General features: G+C 47.1%; 1 protein-coding gene across 1 annotated transcript in view; it reads right to left on the minus strand.

Annotated features, from left to right (window-relative positions):
* Positions 1-21,645, minus strand: part of LOC124010405 (UV radiation resistance-associated gene protein-like) — a 133,277-nt gene that overhangs the window by 75,719 nt on the left and 35,913 nt on the right. Inside the window, exons 9-12 of the mRNA XM_046322815.1 lie at positions 18,280-18,364; positions 14,528-14,627; positions 14,255-14,315; positions 8,170-8,335 (exon numbers count right to left, since the gene is read on the minus strand). Coding sequence (XP_046178771.1) covers positions 8,170-8,335; positions 14,255-14,315; positions 14,528-14,627; positions 18,280-18,364 — 412 coding nt within the window. The remainder of the gene's footprint in view (positions 1-8,169; positions 8,336-14,254; positions 14,316-14,527; positions 14,628-18,279; positions 18,365-21,645) is intronic.

The raw sequence follows: 21,645 nt of genomic DNA on the forward strand, positions 1-21,645 counted from the left end.
CTACGGTCTCCTGTAGTCCACGATCAGCTCCTTCATTTTGTTGACGTTGAGGGAAAGGTTAGTTCCCTCGCACCACTCTGCCAGGCCTTTCATCTCCTCCCTGTATGCGGTCTTATCATTGTTGGTAATCAGGGCTACCACTGTTGTGTCATCATCAAACCTGAATGACTGAGTTGGAGAGGTGTGTGGCCATGCAGTCATGGATTAACAGGAAACACCAGAGGGGGCTGAGCACGCAGCCTTGTGAGGCCCCTTTGTTGAGAATCAGAGCGGCAGATGGGTTGTTGCCTACCTTCACCACTTGGGGTCAGCCTGTCAGGAAGACCAGGACCCAGTTGCAGAGTGACAGGTTCACATTCAGGGCCTGAGCATAATGATTAATTTGTTTTATTTCACCTTTATTTAACCAGGTAGGCCAGTTGAGAACAAGTTCTCATTTACAACTGCGACCTGGCCAAGATAAAGCAAAGCAGTGTGACAAAAAGCAACACAGTTACACATAGGATAAACAAAAGTACAGTCAATAACACACTAGAAAAATCTATACAGTGTGTGCAAATGGAGTAAGGAGGTAAGGCAATAAATATGCCATAGTAACAAAGTAATTACAATTTAGCAAATTAATACTGAAGTGATAGATGTGCAGATGATGATGTGCAAGTAAAAATACTGGTGTGCAAAAGAGCAAAAAGGTTTTTTTTAAACAATATGGGGATGAGGTAGGTAGTGGGATATTTACACATGGGCTATGTACAGCTGCAGTGATCGGTAAGCTGCTCAGATAGCTGATGCTTAAAGTTAGTGAGGGAGATAAGTCTCCAACTTCAGAGAGTTTTGCAGTTCGTTGGCAGCAGAGAACTGGAAGGAATACCTGCTGGAACGAGTGCTACAGGTGGGTGCTGCTATGGTGACCAGTGAGCTGAGATCAGGCAGTGCTTTACCTAGCAAAGACTTCTAGATGACCAGGAGCCAATTGGTGTGGCAACGAATATGTAGCGAGGGCCAGCTGATGAGAGCATAAGCGTAAGCGAAGGATGCTTTGTTGCGAAATAGGAAGCCGATTCTAGATTTAATTATGAAATGGAGATGCTTAATATGAGTCTGGAAGGAGAGTTTGCTGTCTAGCCAGCCACCTAGGTATTTGTAGTTGTCCACATATTCTAAGTCATAACCGTCCAGAGAAGTGAAGTGATGCAGGCGGGTGCGGGAAGCAATCGGTTGAGAAGGATGCATTTAGTTTTACTAGAGTTTAAGAGCAGTTTGAGGCCACGGAAGGAGTGTTGTATGGCATTGAAGCTTGTTTGGAGGTTAGTTAACACAGTGTCCAAAAAAGGGCCAGATGTATACAGAATGGTGTCGTCTGCAGAGGTGGATCAAGGAATCACTCGCAGCAAGAGCGACATCATTGATATATACAGAGAAAAGAGTCAGCCAGAGACTTGAACCCTGTGGCACCCCCATAGAGACTACCAGAGGTCCGGACAACAGGCCCTCTGATTTAACACACTGAACTCTGTCTGAGAAGTAGTTGGTGAACCAGGTGAGGTAGTCATTTGAGAAACCAAGGCTGTTGAGTCTGCCAATAAGAATAAGGTGATTGACAGACTCGAAAGCCTTGGCCAGGTCGATGAAGACGGCTGCACAGTAGTGTCTTTTATCGATGGCGGTTATGATATTGTTTAGTACCTTGAGCGTGGCTGAGGCGTACCCGTGACCAGCTTGGAAACCAGATTACACAGCGGAGAAGATCATTGATCTGTTTGTTAACTTGCCTTTCGAAGACTTTAGAAAGGCAGGGCAGGATGGATATAGGTATGTAACAGTTTTGGTCTTGCGTGTCTCCCTTTTGAAGAGGGGGATGACCGCGGTAGCTTTCCAATCTTTAGTAATCCCGGACGATACGAAAGGGAGGTTGAACAGACTAGCAATAGGGGTTGCAACAATGGTGGCTGATAATTTTAGAAAGAAAGGGTCCAGATTGTCTAGACCAGCTGATTTGTACGGGTCCAGGTTTCGCAGCTCTTTCAGAACATCTACTATCTGGATTTGGGTGAAGGAGAACTGTGGGGGTGTGCGGAGCTGTTGGCCAGGGTTGGGGTAGCCAGGAGGAAAGCATGGCCAACCGTATAGATATGCTTAGTAAAATTCTCGATTATCATGGATTTATCGGTGGTGACAGTGTTTCCTAGCCTCAGTGCAATGGGCAGCTGGGAGGAGGTGCTCTTATTCTCCATGGACTTTAGTGTCCCAAAACCTTTTGGAGTTAGAGAGACAGGATGCAAATTTCTGTTTGAAAAAGCTAACATTTGCTTTCCTAACTGACTGCGTGTATTGGTTCCCGACTTCTCTGAAAAGTTGCATATCCCGGGGACTATTCGATACTGGTGCAGTACGCCACAGGATGTTTTTGTGCTGGTTGAGGGCAGTCAGGCTTGGAGTGAACCAATGACTATCTGTTCTCAGTTCTACATTTTTTGAAAGGGGCATGCTTATTTAAGACGGTGAGGAAATTACGTTAAAGAACAACCAGGCATCCTCAACTGACAAGATGAGGTCAATATCCTTCCAGGATACCCGGCCAAGTCGATTAGAAAGGCCTGCTTGTAGGTGTATTAGGGAGCGTTTGACAGTGATGAGGGGTGGTCGTTTGACAGCAGACACATAACGGATGCAGGCAATGAGCCAGTGATCGCTGAGATCCTGATTGAAAACAGCAGAGGTTTATTTGGAGGGGAAGTTGGTGAGGATAATGTCTATGAGGGTGCCATGTTTATGGATTTAGGGTTGTACCTGGTGTGTTCCTTGATGATTTGTGTGAGATTGATGGCATCTAGCTTAAATTGTAGGATGGCCGGGGTGTTAAGCATATCCCAGTTCAGGTCACCGAACAGAACGAACTCTGAAGATAGATGGAGAGGCAATCAATTCACATATGGTGTCCAGGGAACAGCTGGGAGCTGAGGGGTTATAAAACAGGCGGCAACAGTGAGATACTTATTTCTGGAGAGATTCATTTCAAAATTAGAATTGTTTGGGCAAAGACCTGGAAAGTATGACAGAACTTTTCGGGCTCTCTCTGCAGTAGATTGCAACACTTCCCCCTTTGGCAGTTCTATCTTGACGGAAAATGTTGTAAAAAAAAAATAATTGACTGCATCCTTATGTAATACATGTATCACTAGCCACTTTAACTATGCCACTTTGTTTACTTTGTCTACATACTCATCTCATATGTATATACTGTACTCGATACCATCTACTGTATGCTGCTCTGTACCATCACTCATTCATATATCCTTATGTACATATTCTTTATCCCCTTACACTTTGTATAAGAGTAGTTTTGGAATTGTTAGTTAGATTACTTGTTGGTTATCACTGCATTGTCGGAACTAGAAGCACAAGCATTTCGCTACACTCGCATTAACATCTGCTAACCATGTGTATGTGACAAATAAAATTGGATTTGATTTGATTTGAGGTAAACCTAGGCATTGAGTGACAATAAGAGGTTGCATCTCTGGAGGTACTAGTTATGCTAGGTGAGGCCACCCCATGTGTGGAAGGTGGGACAAGGGAGGTATCTGAGGCATGTTGAGTGGGGCTAGGTGATCCACAGTAAAATAAAACAATGTTAACTACCCTAAACAACAGTATACAAGGCATATTGACAGAGAGAGACATAAAGCGATCACAGGTGTTGATTGGGAGAGCTAGCTAAGACAACGGGTAAGACAGCAACAGCTAATCAGCTAAGATAACAACAACAGGTAAAATGGCGATGAATGGGCAGAGGGTCAGTTTTTTAATTTGACCTTTATTTATACAGATTTTTCTCATTGAGATAACTGGTCTCTCTTGGAAAAGAGATGTTAACTACATACAGGGCCTGAGTTTGATGCTGGGGGCAACAGATAAACAAACCAAACCAAAAGGAGTACCGTGATTAATGAACAGTCCAGCAGGCATCAGCTATGTAGCCAGGTGATCATAGGGTCCAGTGAACACCAATAGATGAAACAGGGAAGTCGTTACACGCTAGCAAGCGGGAGACACTGCGTTCATAGAGTTAGCAGGCCGGGGCAAGCAGAAGCGTCTTCGTCGACGTCCGACAAAGGCCGGTTGAGGGCACATCGGATGGAATTACATCGGCAGTTGTGATGGATCTGCGGGGCTCCATGTCGACAAAGGGTCTAGGCCAAACTGGAAAAGAGGTCATGTAGCTGGAGTAATATCGCTAGCTAGCCGGGAGATGCGCCTGGCTCAAGGCTAACTGGTGCTAGCTTTGGGACAAGGGAGTTAGCCACTATAGCCACTCGATAGCAGCTAGCTAGTTGCGATGATCCGATGCAATGGTCCAGAGCTTACGGCAGGAATTCGGAGATGTAGTGGCTTCTAGTCGTGTTAGTGAAGAGTCCGGGAGTCCTCAGCTGTGTACCTGAGTGATCATAGGGTCCGCTGAGCAGGCCTGGTTCAAAGTCTAGCTTCAGGGCTGGGCTACTCTGTAGCAGCTAGCTAGCTGCGAGGATCTGGAATAATGGTCCAGTAATGGAGTAGTCTGGAGTAAAGATGGAGAAATGCCATTCTGATATGCTCAGGGTTGATATCGCGCTGTGCAGACTGGCGTTGTACAGGCTGGCTGGTATTATCCGTGGTAAAAGCAGCTGGTGTCTGAGCTAGAGGTAAAAGCCGCTAGCAGTGGCTAACAGTAACTAGATAGTTAATTAGCTGGTTAGCATCTGATGGCTAGCTTCTGATGGAGGTTCTAACTATAAGGTCTAAAAATAGAGGATCCGTATCACATTAGGTGAGACGGGTTGCCGGAAGGTATATTTAATTTTAAAATGGAAAAAGAGATTGAAATAAACACAAAAAAAGACTACATTTACATGGGACAACGACAAACACGTCTGCACTGCTACGCCATCTTGGATTGATGTATAATGATGTGCTTGGAGGGGAACTATGGTGTTGAAGGCTGAGCTGTAGTCAAAGAACAGCATTCTCATATAGGTATTCATCTTGTCCAGGTGGGATAGGGCAGTGTGCAGTGCAATGGCGTTGCGGCGTCCGTGGATCTGTTGGGGAGATATGTGAATTGTAGTGATTATAAGGTGGTTGTTGGGTAAGGTGGAGGTGATATGGTCCTTAACTAGCCTCTCAAAGCACTTTATGAGGACAGAAGTGAGTGCTGCGGGGCGATAGTCATTTAGTACCTTCACTTTCTTCGGTATAGGAACAATGGTGGACATCTTGAAGCAAGTGGAGACAACAGACTGGGATATGGAGAGATTGAATATGTCTGCAAACACACCAGCCAGTTTGTCTGCACATGCTCTGAGGATGCGGCTTGGGATGCAGTCTGGGCCAGCAGCCTTGCAAGGGTTAACACTCTTAAATGTTTTACTCATGTTGGCCCCGGAGAATGAGAGCACAGCAAAATTGGTAAGCAATGAGGGTCTGCGTCGGCGGCTCGGTTGTTTTCTTCAAAGCGGGCAAAGAAGGTGTTTAGCATGTCCAGGAGGGAGGAGTCAGTTTCCATGAGGTGGCTGGCGCTGGAATAGTAGCTGGTTGGAGTGACGGGTGGTGGAGACCCCCTGTGAGCCCCTCCAGCTGCCATGATGACACTCAGAGGAGGAGAAGAAGAAATGGCCCGATACTGGCTGTAGTTGTCTCTGATTAAGACTCACTCTCACCATGTGCATGTTTTCGTTTAAGGGTTTGAATATATGACATATGGATGTGTGTGTGGAGGAATGCAATAATTTATTTACATGCCTTCCCCTGTGTCTGACTAAAATAATGATGAGCAGCATCCATACGTGTATGTGAGAGAGTATGAGAGAAAAATAGAGATAAACACACTGGGAACATCTCATCCTTACATGGTTATTCAGTTCAAGCCCAGAACAGTCAAAAGTCAAATGAGGCATTGGTTAGGGGTTACTGGGGGACTTAATGGGGTCCAAGGGGCTTGCTGCCTGTCTACGGACCTGTTAGTTACTATGAGTTAATGAAGGGGTGTGGTATGGCCCTTCTCCCTCTCTTATTAATTAATTGGGCAAAATGAGGCTGTATGCATTAGCTTTTCAAATAACAGTCTGCCTGCTACCTCTTCAACCACCTAAAACAGCACAGCGCAGAGAAGAAAACACACTGCCACTCTCTTCCTGTCCCACTCTGGCCATTAGCCACCACTGACACGGGACTCACAGCTGCTCCTTTTACAGTAGGCCTGTGTTGGTGTAGACAAGAGGGGGGCAATAAGCCCCTATACCTAAACAGCCTCGTAAGGGGAACACGACACACCATATAATATTGTATTTCTACCGAATGCTGGTGACCTCCATCTGCTACAAGCAAAGAATAACAGTTTAATTTGAGCAAGCTGTGCAGAACCGGAGATGACAGGCTACGACTATGTAGCGTGGCAAGATGCAATACAGACTTTGTGTTGCTTTTTCATTTCTTGGCGGTTGGCACTTCACTTACATTTATAATTAATCAATCTAGCACCAAAGGGATCAAATGTGCCCACATGTATACTTTACCCAACAGTACAGTGTCTGATAATACCTATAGCTTCATTTTTAAATCCAATGTATTATTCATTTTGATGCCCATTGGTTTTTTTTCCTGGTCGATGGGAGTCTTGCCTGGCTGTGCACAGCATGTACAGGAATGTACAGTTGCATACCTGACAGCATATGTGTGCATTCCCAAACATGCAATTATCACAAGGCAACAGGAGTTTTGTTAGAAGCTTGATGCATAGTTACCGGATCCAAACAGATACAAATAATCATTTCAATACAGTGTCCTTACTGTAATTGTGGTGCCCGGTACAATTTAAACAGGATTTAAACAAGCAGGCTGGTACAGCCCAGAGGCAAGGCCCCAAGAGTGTTATCCTTTCCTTGTGTCCATGGCAACAATATTATCCAACATATCCGTACATCTTAAATACCTCTCTCCATTCAGGTAAATTAGTCTAAATACAGTGTGGGTAGAACAGTGCCTAGCTTAGCCCCTGGGGTACAAAGATAAAGACACAGGCCAAGGTGAGCAAAACAGGAATCTTCAACAATGTGCTTCATCGTTATGAAAAATAGTACTGTCTACTGTCTGGGTTTTTATATGTAACAACAAAGGAACGTTCAAAACAGTGGTTGCGGCATGGTAAAGAGGATTGTAAAAAAAAAGACCTGTGAGTGAACCTGACACCATTTGACATGCTGCATAACATAAGGCTTAGCTGTCCAAAGCAGTCAAAAGTTTACTACTTGCACGGAATGATTACATCAAGCTTGTGATGCATTTGGATGCATTTGTAGTTTGTTTTGGTTGTGTTATGTTTTGCCCAATAGTAACTGAATGGTGACTGGAGTAATTTTACTTCCAAGTGAGTAGATAAGATGTTTATGAACACTTCAAAATGAATCATGATAATGCCACGATTAAGAAAAAACACAAATGAATCATGAATAATATTGAGTGAGAAGGTTAGAGACTTCAACAATAGGCTAACCTCTCACCATTACCAATAACAGGGGAGGTTAGCATGTAGTATATTAGGTACTAAACCTTTAACTACTTTAATACAGTATAAGTGAATTTGTCAAAATGGGGGGACTAGATACATAAAGTGCTATCATTAATAAATGGTAAAACAGATATGAAAATACCCTAAAATAAGAGCTGGCATCCTGTACTGTTGCCTAATATGAAACATTCTCAAATATAAATATTTATGTTCACTCTCCAAATACATATGGAGAGGAGAGTACATGCTGTCCTCATTTAGCACCTACAGTACATAAGTCCCTTGTTATGACCAGAATCACAATGAGCTCTCCAGTCGTTTAGAGTTAATCTCTACTCAACTGCAAAATTGTTGGGTACTAGGAATCCTTGGCATCCATCAACTGGCTACAGTAGGATTAGCTATTGTCCACATTTGGCCCCTTTCTGGCGTTGGCACCTTTCTTATGAGCAGGATCAATACCCTCCATGCTCCTAGTTTGTCACTTTTGTCAACTATATAATAAATAAATGTGTAACAGTATATGTGTGGAAGTGTTAATGAATGGAAAATGCACTTTGAATACTCACTAATTCAAATGTTCAACATAAATAACGAAATATTGAAGGCTGTTGTAGGTTGCTTACTCTCTCTCCTTCTCGCTGAGCTTATCTGTGATGGTGTCCTTGATGGAGGAGCGGGAACCCTTGTGGATCACAGGATATCTAAGAGGGATCTGCAAGAAGCAGCTGATCATCAGCACCAGGTGGGCCGTGTAACCCAGGGCAACCGCCACGCTCCCATCATCCTTCGCTGTAGGAAAAAAACAAAACCGAGGTCATTCAATTTCTGTTTGAAAGTTTTACTGTGAAATGTTAGCAGAGGGTTTGAATGAAAAATCTGATTTGAAACACCATGCCCGTTAATCACTTCAATGGCTGTGTTTTAATGGTTTATTACTCCAACACACTAATGCTAAGACTAGAAACTGAAGCTGGTCAAAATGGCAACAACCATCTAAACAGTCTCAGCGTTTCATCTTTTCTTCAAAGCAAGAGGTCAGGAATGCTGTGACTGCAATACTAATGCATTTGATATACGTTTGATATAAATGAATCATATTGAAATGAAAGATCAAATCACGAAGGGCTAACATAATTTCAGTTTCTATCCTCAGAATGCAAACACAAAATAAAGGCATCACAACATGGAAAACACTTTGGTAAGTAATCACACCGATAAAAAGCAGTCATTTATGTGGGCAAAGTGTTTTGATAATGACAGTGTGCTTTTGGTGACGCAACACACATGAAAACTTCAACTGCTGTAGAATACTGTACCTAATTTACTTCAAAATATCTCATATACTTCAGAAATGTACATGAAAAGCACAAGTGTCACATAAAACTAGCCCCTCGTTGGTCAATTATATTTTAGGGGAAAATGTGATGTTTCATTAACATTTCTGACTAGAAAACAGTCCTGCCGCCTGGAGCTGCTTTCTTTGACACCACATTAAGTTGTTTCAAGTTCACAACAGCAGAGCAGGACATCGCTCCAGGAGAAAAGCTGATGCTTTCCAAATTCCCAAATCATAGTGCTTTTGTCTTAAATGTTTAGAATAACAGACTGCTGCCTTCGTGAATCTCAGACTAGTAGGGCTTAAATATGGTGTGTTGGTGCATATCTACAAGAACCTGTATTATATCATTATTGAGTCTGCAGCACCTCTGACACCAGCGCCGAGGCTATGGAGCTGACTATCTCTTAGACTGACAATATTTTCATATATTTCCCCATAAAACTAGTTCTATCCAACATGAATGTCAGATAAAGGGAACATAAGTTTAACTGACATGTACTGAGGACACTGAAGAACTACAGCTAGGTAGCCTCAGATGACAGGGAAGATTTCGTCACTTCAGAGAGAGAGAAAGCACTGGGGGGAGCACTTGTTTCCACCCTATGACCCCCTTCTCCTTGGCAGCATCTCTCCTCTCCCCTCTTATATCTCCTCCAGCCTCTCCCCTGTCTCCTCTAACCAACACCCTCTATTCTCTACCTTACCCTTATACAAGCCTCTCCCATCTCCACTCTCCCATTTCCTGTCCCTTGTCTCTTCCAGCATCACCCTTCTACCCTCACCCCTCAGTTTCCACATGCTGTGCAGCCCTGACACCGGTGGGTCACTAATCTACCACAGCCGTCCCCTGTATGTCACCCAACAGCCACACAGTTCTGGACATGGTCGGCTTAACACTGGGCAGGCCCTCCTCCCAGGGAGGGCCACACAGAAATCAGAGGGTCAAAGGACAGGCCTACGTGATGTGGTAGGGTCAGGGAAGTGGGGTGCTGTATAGCTGTTATGGTTAAGGTGGTTAGACAGGATGTGTGGCCAGGCAGTCCCTCTTTCTCACCTCCTGTAGGCCTCTGTCCATCTCACTCGCTGTTCTACAACAGTCACACCACATGCTCCAAATCCACATGAGGAGGGAGGACAAGACAGGTTGGAGGGGGGTTGTGAGTGTGTTAGGACGCCTCCTGTAGCCCTCAGTCTCCTAGTACACTCTCACACCACATGCTACATGGTTTACTCACTAGATTTACACCACCCTCGAAGTGCGAAGCAGCCGCACACCTCCATAGGGGATGGGAAGCCACTCAATGCTGCAGACACAAACGACGAGCCGTCACGTCAGGACGGGGATAGAGGGGGTGCATGCTCACACCGGGTTTTACGGTTGGAGTGGTGGTAGATCGCCTCGTATGAGCCATCCTGATCTCGATGGATCACGATGGTTCGGACGAGGCTAGGGGGGAGGGAGGAGGCTGCTGCATCCAAGGATGAACAGGGAAATCTGACTTTCCACAACACACATAGGTGTGACATGGAGGAAATGTAAACCACTCTTCGATCTTCATCATCTAGACCTCTGCCGTGTAAAGACGCACACACACACACACACACAATCCTCATCTGCTGTCCACAGTAAATGAGGCAGACTTCCGGCATATTTTGCAGATAATACTATGCTGTATAAATAAGAAGTGGAGATATGAACTAACAGTCCAGTAGAGGACTAGAGGAGTAAAAGTCCAGCAGAGGAGTATGTAAAGAGAGAAACTGTGACTGAAACAGGAAGCAGTCTCATCCCTACACACTACCTCCAGTTAACCATGGATCTCACCACTCACTCCTTCGCCTTTTATCAATTAGATTTGCTACTGCTTCCACTCTCCTTCATCCTCTCGCCTCCTTTTGAAAGAGATGAAAGTTAATCGAGGACAGTGAACGTTGATGGAAATGTGCTCATTTGAAATGAGACGGTCCTTCTCCACTCGCGTGTCATTAGGCAAATTACTTTTACAGGTGGTAGATCCCAAAATAAATGTAAAGGGATCAAAAAAATATTGAGTAAGCGGCGCAAGACATTTTATAACTAAGACTGTAAGTAGCATATCGTTTTTAAACGTGTGCATGTTTTTCTCCTCTGACACAAAGGCAGATTTCAAAACATTTCGGCGGTAGGATAAACTTGTCCTTCTGCGCCAAAGGGAGGAGTTCGAGGAGGGGAGCTTCTTCCGTTTGCCCACTAACTGACACCGTTCAAGAATTTATCATTTTCTGGGTATCAGAGGAGAGAGGACAGAGGACAGACTTTTTCCCCAAACGAGAAAACCCTATTCACTCTCTGGTCCTTATAGAGTATATTGGCAGCAGAAATCAGACTCCAGAGGTCAAATAGACCGGAAGCAATTTCCACATTCTTGGATGATGGGGAGCACTTTGTTGGCCATGGACCAGCTTCCATTGACTAAAGGTTGATTCCAAGAAGTATGTTGAAACCTTTCTTGTGTTAGTACCTGGACTTTCTATCAGAGTATTTCATCTAGCCCAGTGGTCACCAACCGGTCGATCGCTATCTCCAAGCCATTCCTTGTCGATCGCAAAATATTTCTGTAAAAAACAACAACAATAAAGCCTGGCTTTCCCATTTATTTTTTTATTTGTCTCACGCTGTTGGCACAGGTACACCAGATCCAGCTGCCCTGCACGCCAGATAGGTGAAGTGTTCCCATTTTGAACCATTTCATATGTCTGAAGATACGAACTCCACTGCCAAGATACTCTCCCAGCAGGCCCGAGAGCAAATCAAGTAGGGCTGGGCGATATTGGCAAAATATCATATCACAGTATTTGACACATTTTGCAAGGTATTTTACTGAATTTGATCTTATTGAATAATAAAAGTTCATTTGCTTTATGAGTAGTGCATGACACTAGGATGCCAACAAATATATTCTAAGTGATTTCAATGGGTCTTTCTACATTCTGATTGAATTAAACAGTATAAAACAAATTCAACCAAAACTCATTTTGAGCATTTTCATCAATTTCTGCATTTCCTGTACTCATTTGAGATCATTTCCACTCTGCCACGTAGGGCTGCACGATACAAACAACAAATAATCAAGGCCTTATTTTATAACAAATGTTCCAATTGCGATTTGACTTGCGATTTAGAGCAAATAAACTTGGGTGAACTGTTGGAATCATGGAAATAGAATGAGTATTCTAATTCTATAGTTAGAAAATAATAGTGGGCACTTAAAATACAGTGTTGTTTGAAATGTATTTATTTACCTTTATTTAACTAGGCAAGTCAGTTAAGAACAAATTATTATTTTAAATGACGGCCTAGGAACAGTGGGTTAACTGCCTGTTCAGGGGCAGAACGACAGATTTGTACCTTGTCAGCTCGGGGATTTGAACTTGCAACCTTCCAGTTACTAGTCCAACGCTTTAACCACTAGGCTAACCTTCCGCCCAAAATGCTATGGATGAGTTATTGTGACAGAGTAAGAGCAAGTGTTGATAAGAGTTTCCTATGAGACACAATAATCTTTGGCTGAATAAATGTTCTCTCTTAGCTACCTTATGTAGCTAACATATTCATACTTCACCTATTCCTCTATGATTTAGAAGATACTGTTGCACAAACAACATGCTGATTTAGGTCTACACCAGCACTAGTATTATCAGGCTGTATAGCTAGTTATGTTTGATCTAATTCAGTACAATAGCTAGATATCTAGCTAGTAATTAGCATTAGCGTCTAACACAATTTAGGCCCAACTTCCTAAGAAAAGACAAACATGCGGTTTTCAGATGTAAGAAACACAAACTAATAGTGTAATTATAGAACACTAGTGGATTTATAGCAAAGTGAAAACAGCATCGTTGTCATCAACATTGTTGCATGTGCTGCGTTGACCATGCAGGCTGAACACAAGTGTCTTGTGGTCGAGGAAAACAAATGTGCTCCTTGAATGACAGGGGGCAGGGCTAGGTATGTGTGGAAAACGGCATGGAGAAAGAGAGGACTCAAGTAGCGGACTAAACTGTAAAAATAGATATTACGTCACGTGTATCACATTTAACAAACCAAACATTCAAATACCGTTATAGAAGGTCAAGTAAAAACCCAAAACAGGTTCGTGCATCAATACCGGTAAATAGTAAAATACGGTACAAAGCACAGCCATAAAATCAAAGCGGCTATAGGCCTACCGATGGCCAATCAGATGGCTCAAATTACCATGTCTGCAGGCGATGAAAGAAAGCCTCATTGAGTGCACAGCAAAGTTGTTACTGTGAGATTTCAAAACGGTTAAAACCTCGACTAGAGAGAGACTATCAATGAATACAGCAAAGAGCTGCTGTTTTTAAGAGCGTGTTCATGTTTACATTTTTACTCAGGACTGTCAACACTTTTTATTCAACACTTGTGCGTTCTCCCTACTTCCACTTGTGCAACAACCAGCACTGCAGCTGAACTAAATTAGTAGGAAATTGTATCGATAGGCTTGCTTTGTTATTATTAGTGGCTTGGCTCTTTTTTAATATTTCACTTTCTCTGGTCATAGGACTAACATCAAACTTGCGCATGAGGCACAAGACGATGTCCCTTTTTTGTTCAGTGTCAGAAAGGGAGAATGGAGGGATGTTGAGAGGGAAACTCTCTGAGTCTGCTGCTCTCTCCCTCTGCTGAGACTGGCCATCAGATGCAAGAACCACCAGTCCAGTAAAAAGACTAAATTATTCAAATGTATCCTCACTCAGCTGTGCCTCACAAGTAACACAACAACTGATCTATTACCAGTGTGATCATACAGCCTACCTAAAACAAATGGTCTGAGAAGAACAACAATGCGTTGGCAGGGCAATTCAAGCAAATGCAATATGCAGTGATAATGTATTGGGCCTCTAGTCTCCTGAACAAACACCATTGCTACGGTACTGTTTTTAATAGGTTAATGTTGCATATGCTTACATTTTAAAATCACGATCCCCAAAAATGTGAGCGTGACTCAGAAAGTGATCTTGACCACTGATCTAGCCCATACATCTAGCCCAAAAATGTGAGCGTGACTCAGAAAGTGATCTTGACCACTGATCTAGCCCATACAAACACAGCTGCCTCCGCCACTAAAGTCACAGTTTCCTCCATCAGCTGCAACTTCTGAAACACTTGTCATTGAACCTTAGAGCAGATATTGTACTGCTGTAGTGGACTATAGGGAATAGTGCCATTTGGGTCACAAAACGTAGTGTCCCTACTACAGGGTCAGAAGTTTGAACCTTCAATAAAAGGAAACAAATGAGCCCCGTGTTATGCACGTCTCGGTCACTCCAAACCCCTCCATTTCCTGGTGAAATAGATAGGTTACCTTGAAAATCCTCCGAGTTGGGCAGCTTCACTCCACAGATGACATAATCGGACTGATTAGCCTGTAGGACAATTAAACAAGAGTTTTATGAGGATGAGAATCCAAGAACCAAAAATACCATATTCAGAGCAAGAGAGAAATTGTAGCATGAGGGGAAGGGAAAAGCTCGAAGAGCAAAGGGGGCACTGTCCTTAGAAATTGTAATGACCACTGATTATTTAAGCCATTCAGCTCTGCCACAGCTCTGCGTGCGTTACTCAGGAAGTTACTCACGGCTGTGGTGACCAAGTCGATGGGGTAGATGTAGGACAGCTCAGAGAGGAGCTGGCGACAGCGGAAGGTGAGCTGAGCATTGGACTTGAGGAACAGCTCCCTGGGGAGACAGGCACAGACACAGTAACACACACAACCACTTCATGACTCACTGCCCTGACCGACACAAAAAGGACAATAACCGAGGAGGAAGAGAACAGAGGGAGGACTGGGGATGGAGAGGACAAGAGACCGGCTCAAATGGACAGGGTCAAAGAGGCAGGAGGATAGAAAGGAGGAAAGGAAAATGGGTGGAATAGATAGATGAGGAGGTGAGGAAGAGGAGAAAGAGAGGGAAGGTACGGTACATTAATATATACATATAATATAGGTGAGGGAATAATAACCAAAGTGGCGATGGGGAGAGATGTGAGGCGAGACCTGACATCTCAGCTGTAGAGAAAGGGAATAAGGGGTGTATGTAGGGGGATAGGGAGGTGGGGTGAGGGACGGATGGAGGGTAGCTATGGTGATCGTTAGTAATGAGGGGTGGCGGTGCGTTGATGGGAGCCTGAGGTTGAAGAGGAGAATTGCAGGGTTGTGTTTGACTTGGCCCAGGCCTGGATGAGAGAGACCTAATGGCTCTGCTCTGAATCATTTCCACAGTAATTGTAAGAGCAACTCAATTATCATAACTTCCAAACTACCCCCTTCCCCACCTCCACATTACCGGATTTGGCAGGGAGGGTAACTCACAAACCTAACTTGCCTAGGTGAGAAAGATAAAACATCTGGAATCATGTTTGTTTTCTCATGTCCACCACTTGACAGCTACTGGAGTCTGACTTCAGAGCAGTCTGAGAAGTCAGAAGAATGTGAGTGAGTGAGAGAGAAAATGTGCGTGCACAGTACTGTATAAGTGTGAGTCTGTACAGTACAGTATGTCCCAGCACTGGGGGAGTACAGTTTTGTGGGTAATGGGCCATCATTTCAGACACATGAAAAGGTGTTGGGGAGAAAATGATCATTGGATGTGAAATGGCCTTGTGAAAGATCCTTATCTTTCACATGTACTCCTCCCCCATCCTGCCTGCCGTGCCTCCCTGCCCTGCCTCCCTCCCTGCTGTGCCTGCCTGCTTGCCGTGCCTCCCTGCCAGCCCCTGTGCCTCCCTGCCTGCCTCCGTGCGTCCCTGCCTGCCTGCCGCCGTGCGTTTCTGCCTGCCTCCCTCTGTGCGTCCCCGTCTGCGTGAGTTCATCCCTTCCTGCATGAGTTCGTTCCTGCCTGCATGCTGCCGTGTGTGCGTTCGTCCCTGCCTGCCTGCCTGCCTCCCTCCCTCCCTGCATCTGTGCGTCCCTTCCTGTCTGCCTGCCTCCGTGCGTCCCTGCCTGCGTGAGTTTGTCCCAGCCAGCCAGCATCCCTGCCTGAGTTTGTCCCAGCCAGCCTCCGTGCGTGCGTCCCTCCCTGCCTGCCCGCCTGCCCCCGTGCGTCCCCGGCTGCCCGCCTGCCCCCGTGCGTCCCCGGCTGCCCGCCTGTCCCCGGCTGCCCGCCTGCCCCCGGCTGCCCGCCTGCCTCCCGGCTGCCCCCGTGCCTCCCCGGCTGCCCGCCTGCCCCCGTGCGTCCCCGGCTGCCCGCCTGCTCTCCCGGCTGCCCGCCTGCCCCCCTGCCTCCCCCCCGGCTGCCCCCTGTGCGTCCCCCTGCCTGCCCCGTGCGTGCCCGTCCCCGGCTGCCCGCCTGCCCCGTGCGTCCCGCCTGGCTGCCCCCCGCCTGCCTCCGTGCGTCCCCGGCTGCCCGCCTGCCTCCGTGCGTCCCCGGCTGCCCGCCTGCCCCCGCCTGCCTCCGCTGCCCCGCCTGCCTGCCCCCGGCTCCCGTGCGTCCCCTCCGGCTGCCCGCCTGCCTCCGTGCGTCCCCCGGCTGCCCGCCTGCCTCAGTGCGTCCCCGGCTGCCCGCCTGCCTCCGTGCGTCCCCGGCTGCCCGCCTGCCTCCGTGCGTCCCCGGCTGCCCGCCTGCCTCCGTGCGTCCCCGGCTGCCCGCCTGCCTCCGTGCGTCCCCGGCTGCCCGCCTGCCTCCGTGGCTGCCCGCCCCTCCGGCCCCGCCCCCGCCTGCCTCCGTCCCCGCGTCCCCGGCTGCCCGCCTGCCTCAGTGCGTCCCCGGCTGCCCGCCTGCCTCAGTGCGTCCCCCCGGCTGCCCGCCTGCCTCAGTGCGTCCCCGGCTGCCCGCCTGCCTCAGTGCGTCCCGGCTGCCGCCTGCCTCAGTGCGTCCCCGGCTGCCCGCCTGCCTCAGTGCGTCCCCGGCTGCCCGCCTGCCTCAGTGCGTCCCCCCGGCTGCCCGCCTGCCTCCGTGCGTCCCGGCTGCCCGCCTGCCTCCGTGTCCCCGGCTGCCCGCCTGCCTCCGTGCGTCCCCGGCTGCCCGCCTGCCTCAGTGCGTCCCCGGCTGCCCGCCTGCCTCAGTGCGTCCCCCCGGCTGCCCGCCTGCCTCCCCGGCTGCCCGCCTGCCTCAGCGTCCCCGGCTGCCCGCCTGCCTCAGTGCGTCCCCGGCTGCCCGCCTGCCTCAGTGCTCCCGCCTGCCTCAGTCCCCGGCTGCCCGCCTGCCTCAGTGCGTCCCCGGCTGCCCGCCTGCCTCAGTGCGTCCCCGGCTGCCCGCCTGCCTCAGTGCGTCCCCGGCTGCCCGCCTGCCTCAGTGCGTCCCCGGCTGCCCGCCTGCCTGCCCGCCTGCCTCAGTGCGTCCCCGGCTGCCCGCCTGCCTCAGTGCGTCCCCGGCTGCCCGCCTGCCTCCCGTGCGTCCCCGGCTGCCCGCCTGCCTCAGTGCGTCCCCGGCTGCCCGCCTGCCTCAGTGCGTCCCCGGCTGCCCGCCTGCCTCAGTGCGTCCCCGGCTGCCCGCCTGCCTCAGTGCGTCCCCGGCTGCCCGCCTGCCTCAGTGCGTCCCCGGCTGCCCGCCTGCCTCAGTGCGTCCCCGGCTGCCCGCCTGCCTCAGTGCGTCCCCGGCTGCCCGCCTGCCTCAGTGCGTCCCCGGCTGCCTGCCTGCCTGCCTGCCTGCCTCCGTGCGTCCCTGGCTGCCTGCCTGCCTCAGTGCGTCCCTGGCTGCCTGCCTGCCTCAGTGCGTCCCTGGCTGCCAACTCAGAAGATACAGATGCTTCCTAGAAACCTCCCATCTCAGTACAGCAGACTGTCTTAACTGTTCTGGTTAAGTCCATATGCAAGACCCTCCAAGCCCCCATTTAAACCCAAACCAACACAGACAGACACACTTCCAGGAACCTGCTTATTACATGAACTCAGCAACTCTCTCTAACAAACACTTTTTCCACCTACTGAACCATACATACACATTTTTCCAGTCAAAGTCAATTTCCTTGTTTACATGATGCATTGGTGGGGATCTTTTCATGCTGCCCAGCCAGCTAGTGTTTATACTGTAGCATTGTGCTTTTACTCCTGTTCTGGTCCCATCACTGCCAGGTAGCCAGACAACCAAACTGTGTATATACAGGGTCGACACAGTGTGCACCCCTGCAGGCAAAGGCATCAGACTGGTCTTTGACGCAATCTGCTTACTCTCGTTCAGGCTAAAAACACAAATAGGCAGCGCTAAGCCAACATCCCCTCTTGGTAAGCAGGCTGTAATCTCCCCACAGCATTTAGAACCATTGACAGCATATTAGAACACGCCATTCTGTGGGGCTTGGGTAATTTCTAGCAGATGGCACGGTGAACGAACTGGGAGCGTGTGTGTGTGTGTGTAAAAAGATATACTTTAATTACAGGTTGACACTTACCTTTTGGCAGTGCATTCTTTCTGCTGCTCTGTTAACAACTCCCTCTCAAGCTCCAGACTCCGGTGTTTGGTGGAGAATGACTCCTCTAGAGAATGAGAAGGGAGGATGAGAGAGGAATACGAGAAGAGAGAAAAGAGGGAAAGAAAGGAGCAATGAATTTGAGAGAGACAGAGAGTGATAGCGAAAGAGATGAAAGCAACAGGGAGAGAGAGAAAATGAGGTGGTAAATTACCAGGTGTGTTCTGTTAATTTGCACTAGTATCTAAATGTGATTGTTCAAATCAAAACATTGTCACATCCACCAAATACAACAGAATACCAAATACCTTACCATGAAATGCTTACTTACCAGCCCTTAAAACTCTTATTTTTCTTAACTGCATTGTTAGTTAAGAAAATGTTTAAGAGCACAATAACGAGGCTATATACAGGGGGTACTGGTACCGAGTCAATGTGCGGGGACACAGGTTAGTCAAGGTAATTGAGCTAATATGTACAAGTAGGTAGGGGTAAAGTGACTATGCATAGATAGAGTAGCAGCAGCATAACACAAAAAAATGGGGGGAGGGTCAACGGAAATAGTCTGGGTAGCCATTTGATTAGCTGTTGAGCAATCTTATGGCTTGGAAGCTCATAAGAAGCCTTTTGGACCTAGACTTGGCGATCCGTTAGCACTTGCCGTGCGGTAGCAGAGAGAACAGTCTACGACTAAGGTGACTGGAGTCTTTGGCAATGTTTTAGGGCCTTCCTCTGACACCGCCTAATATAGAAGCCATGGATGGCAGGAAGCTTGACCCTAGTGATGTACTGGGCCATATGCACTACCCTCTGTAGAGCCTTGCGGTCAGAGGCCGAGCAGTTGACATACCAGGCGGTGATGCAATCGGTCAGCGTGCTCTTGATGGTGGAGCTGTAGAACTTAAGGATCTGAGGACCATTGACAAATCTTTTCAGTCTCCTGAGGGGGAATAGGCTTTCTTCACAACTGTCTTGGAGTGATAGTTTGTTGGTGATGTGGACACCATGGAACTTAAAGCTCTCAACCTGTTCCACTACAACCCAGTCTATGAGAATGGGGGTGTCCTCCTTTTCCTGTAGTCCACGATCATCTTCTTGATATGTTGCTGCCTACCCTTACTACCGGGAGGCGGCCCATCAGGAAGTATGGGATCCAGTTGCAGAAGGAGGTGTTTAGTCCCAAGGTCCATAGCTTAGTGATGAGCTTTGTGGGCACTATGGTGTTGAACGCTGAGCTGTAGTCAATGAATAGCATTTTCACATAGGTGTTCCTTTTGTCCAGGTGGGAAAGGGCAGTGTGGAGTGCAATAGAGATTGCATCATCTGTGGATCTGTTGGGGCATTACACAAATTGGAGTTGGGTCTAGGGTTTCTGTGATGATGGTGTTGATGTGAGCCATAATAGTCCTTTCAAAGCACTTTATAGCTACAGACATGAGTGCTACGGGTCGGTAGTCATTTAGGCAGGTTACCTCTGTGTTCTTGGGAACAGGGACTATAGTGGTCTGCTTGAAACATTTAGGTATTACAGACTCTGTCAAGGAGAGGTTGAAAATGTCAGTGAAGACACTTGCCAGTTGGTCAGAGCATGCTTGGAGTACACATCCTGGTAATCCATCTGGCCCTGCAGCCTTGTGAATGTTGACCTGTTTAAAGGTCTTACATCGGCTACGGAAAGCATGATCACACAGTCATCCGGAATAGGAACGGTGCTCTCATGCATGCTTCAGTGTTGCTTGCCTTGAAGTGCACGTAAATATCATTTAGCTCATCTGGTCGGCTCATTTCACTGGACAGCTCGCGGCTGGGCTTTCCGTCCGTAATAGTTTGCAAGCCCTACCACATCTGGCGAGTGTCAGAGCCGGTGTTGTAGAATTCAATCTTAATCCTGTATTGACACTTTGCCTGTTTGATGGTTCATCTGAGGGCATAGTGGGATTTCTTATAAGAGCCCGGATTAGTTTCCCGCTCCTTGAAAGTGGCAGCTCTAGTCTTTAGCTCGATGCAGATGTTGCCTGTAATCCATGGCTTCTGGTTGGGATATGTACATACCGCCACAGTGGGGATGACGTTGTCGATGTACTTATTGATGAAGCAGATGACTGAGGTGGTATACTCCTCAATGTCGTTGGATGAATCCCGGAACATATTCCAATCTGTGCTAGCAAAACAGTTCTGTAGCGTAGCATCCTCCAGTTTTTTTTCTCTGGTTGCATGTGACATGCTGGTAGAAATGAGGTAAAACGGATTTAAGTTTAACTGCATTAAAGTCCCCGGCCACCCCGGCCACTAGGAGCACTGCTTCTGGATGAGTATTTTCTTGTTTGCTTATGGCATAGAGTTACTTGGTGGTAAATAGACGGCTATGAATAATATAGATGAGAACTCACTTGATAGAAAGTGTGGTCTACATAAGGTACTCCTCAGGCAAGCAATACCTCGAGACTTCTTTAATATTAGACATCACGCACCAGCTGCTATTGACGAATAGACACACACACCCCTTGGCTTACCAGACGTAGCTTCTCTGCTCTGGCGGTGCATGCAAAATCCTGCCAGCTCTATATCATCCATGCCTTCATTCAGTCACGACTCAGTGAAATATAAGATATTACAGTTTTTAATGACCCGTTGGTAGGATAATCTTGATAGTAGGTTACTGATTTAATTTTCCAATGATTGCACATTGGCCAATAGAATGGATTGTAGTGAAGGTTTATTCGCTCGCCTACGAGTTTGCAGACGGCTCCCTGACCTCCGCCCCCTTATTCTCAGTCTTTTCTTTACGCAAATGACGGAGATTTGGGCCTGTTCCCGGGAAAGCAGTAAATCCTTCTCGTCGGACTCGTTAAAGGAAAAAGCTTCTTCCAGTTTGAGGTGAGTAATCGCAGTTCTGAAGTCCAGAAGTTATTTTCAGTCATAAGAGATGGTAGCAGCAACATTATGTATAAAATAAGTTTTTAAAAATATATTTTAAAAAAAAGTTACAAACAATGTAAAAAAAAAAACTAACAACATAGCACAGTTGGTTAAGAGCATGTAAAAAGTCAGCCATCCTCTCTGGAGCCAGCCATCCTCCACCAAATATTCCTCCTGGCTTGGTTTTTGCTCTGACATGCACTGTCAACTGTGGGACCTTATATAGACAGGTGTGTTCCTTTTCAAATCATGTCCAATCAATTTAATTTACCACAGGTGGACTCCAATCAAGTTGTAGAAACATCAAGGATGATCAATGGAAACAGGATGCACCTGAGCTCAATTTAGAGTCTCATCACAAAGGGTCAGAATACCTTATTTACATACGGATCTGTTTTTTATTATTAATACATTTGTATGAATAAATAC

This window comes from Oncorhynchus gorbuscha, linkage group LG02, assembly GCF_021184085.1.
Source record: "Oncorhynchus gorbuscha isolate QuinsamMale2020 ecotype Even-year linkage group LG02, OgorEven_v1.0, whole genome shotgun sequence".
Classification (NCBI taxonomy): domain Eukaryota; kingdom Metazoa; phylum Chordata; class Actinopteri; order Salmoniformes; family Salmonidae; genus Oncorhynchus; species Oncorhynchus gorbuscha.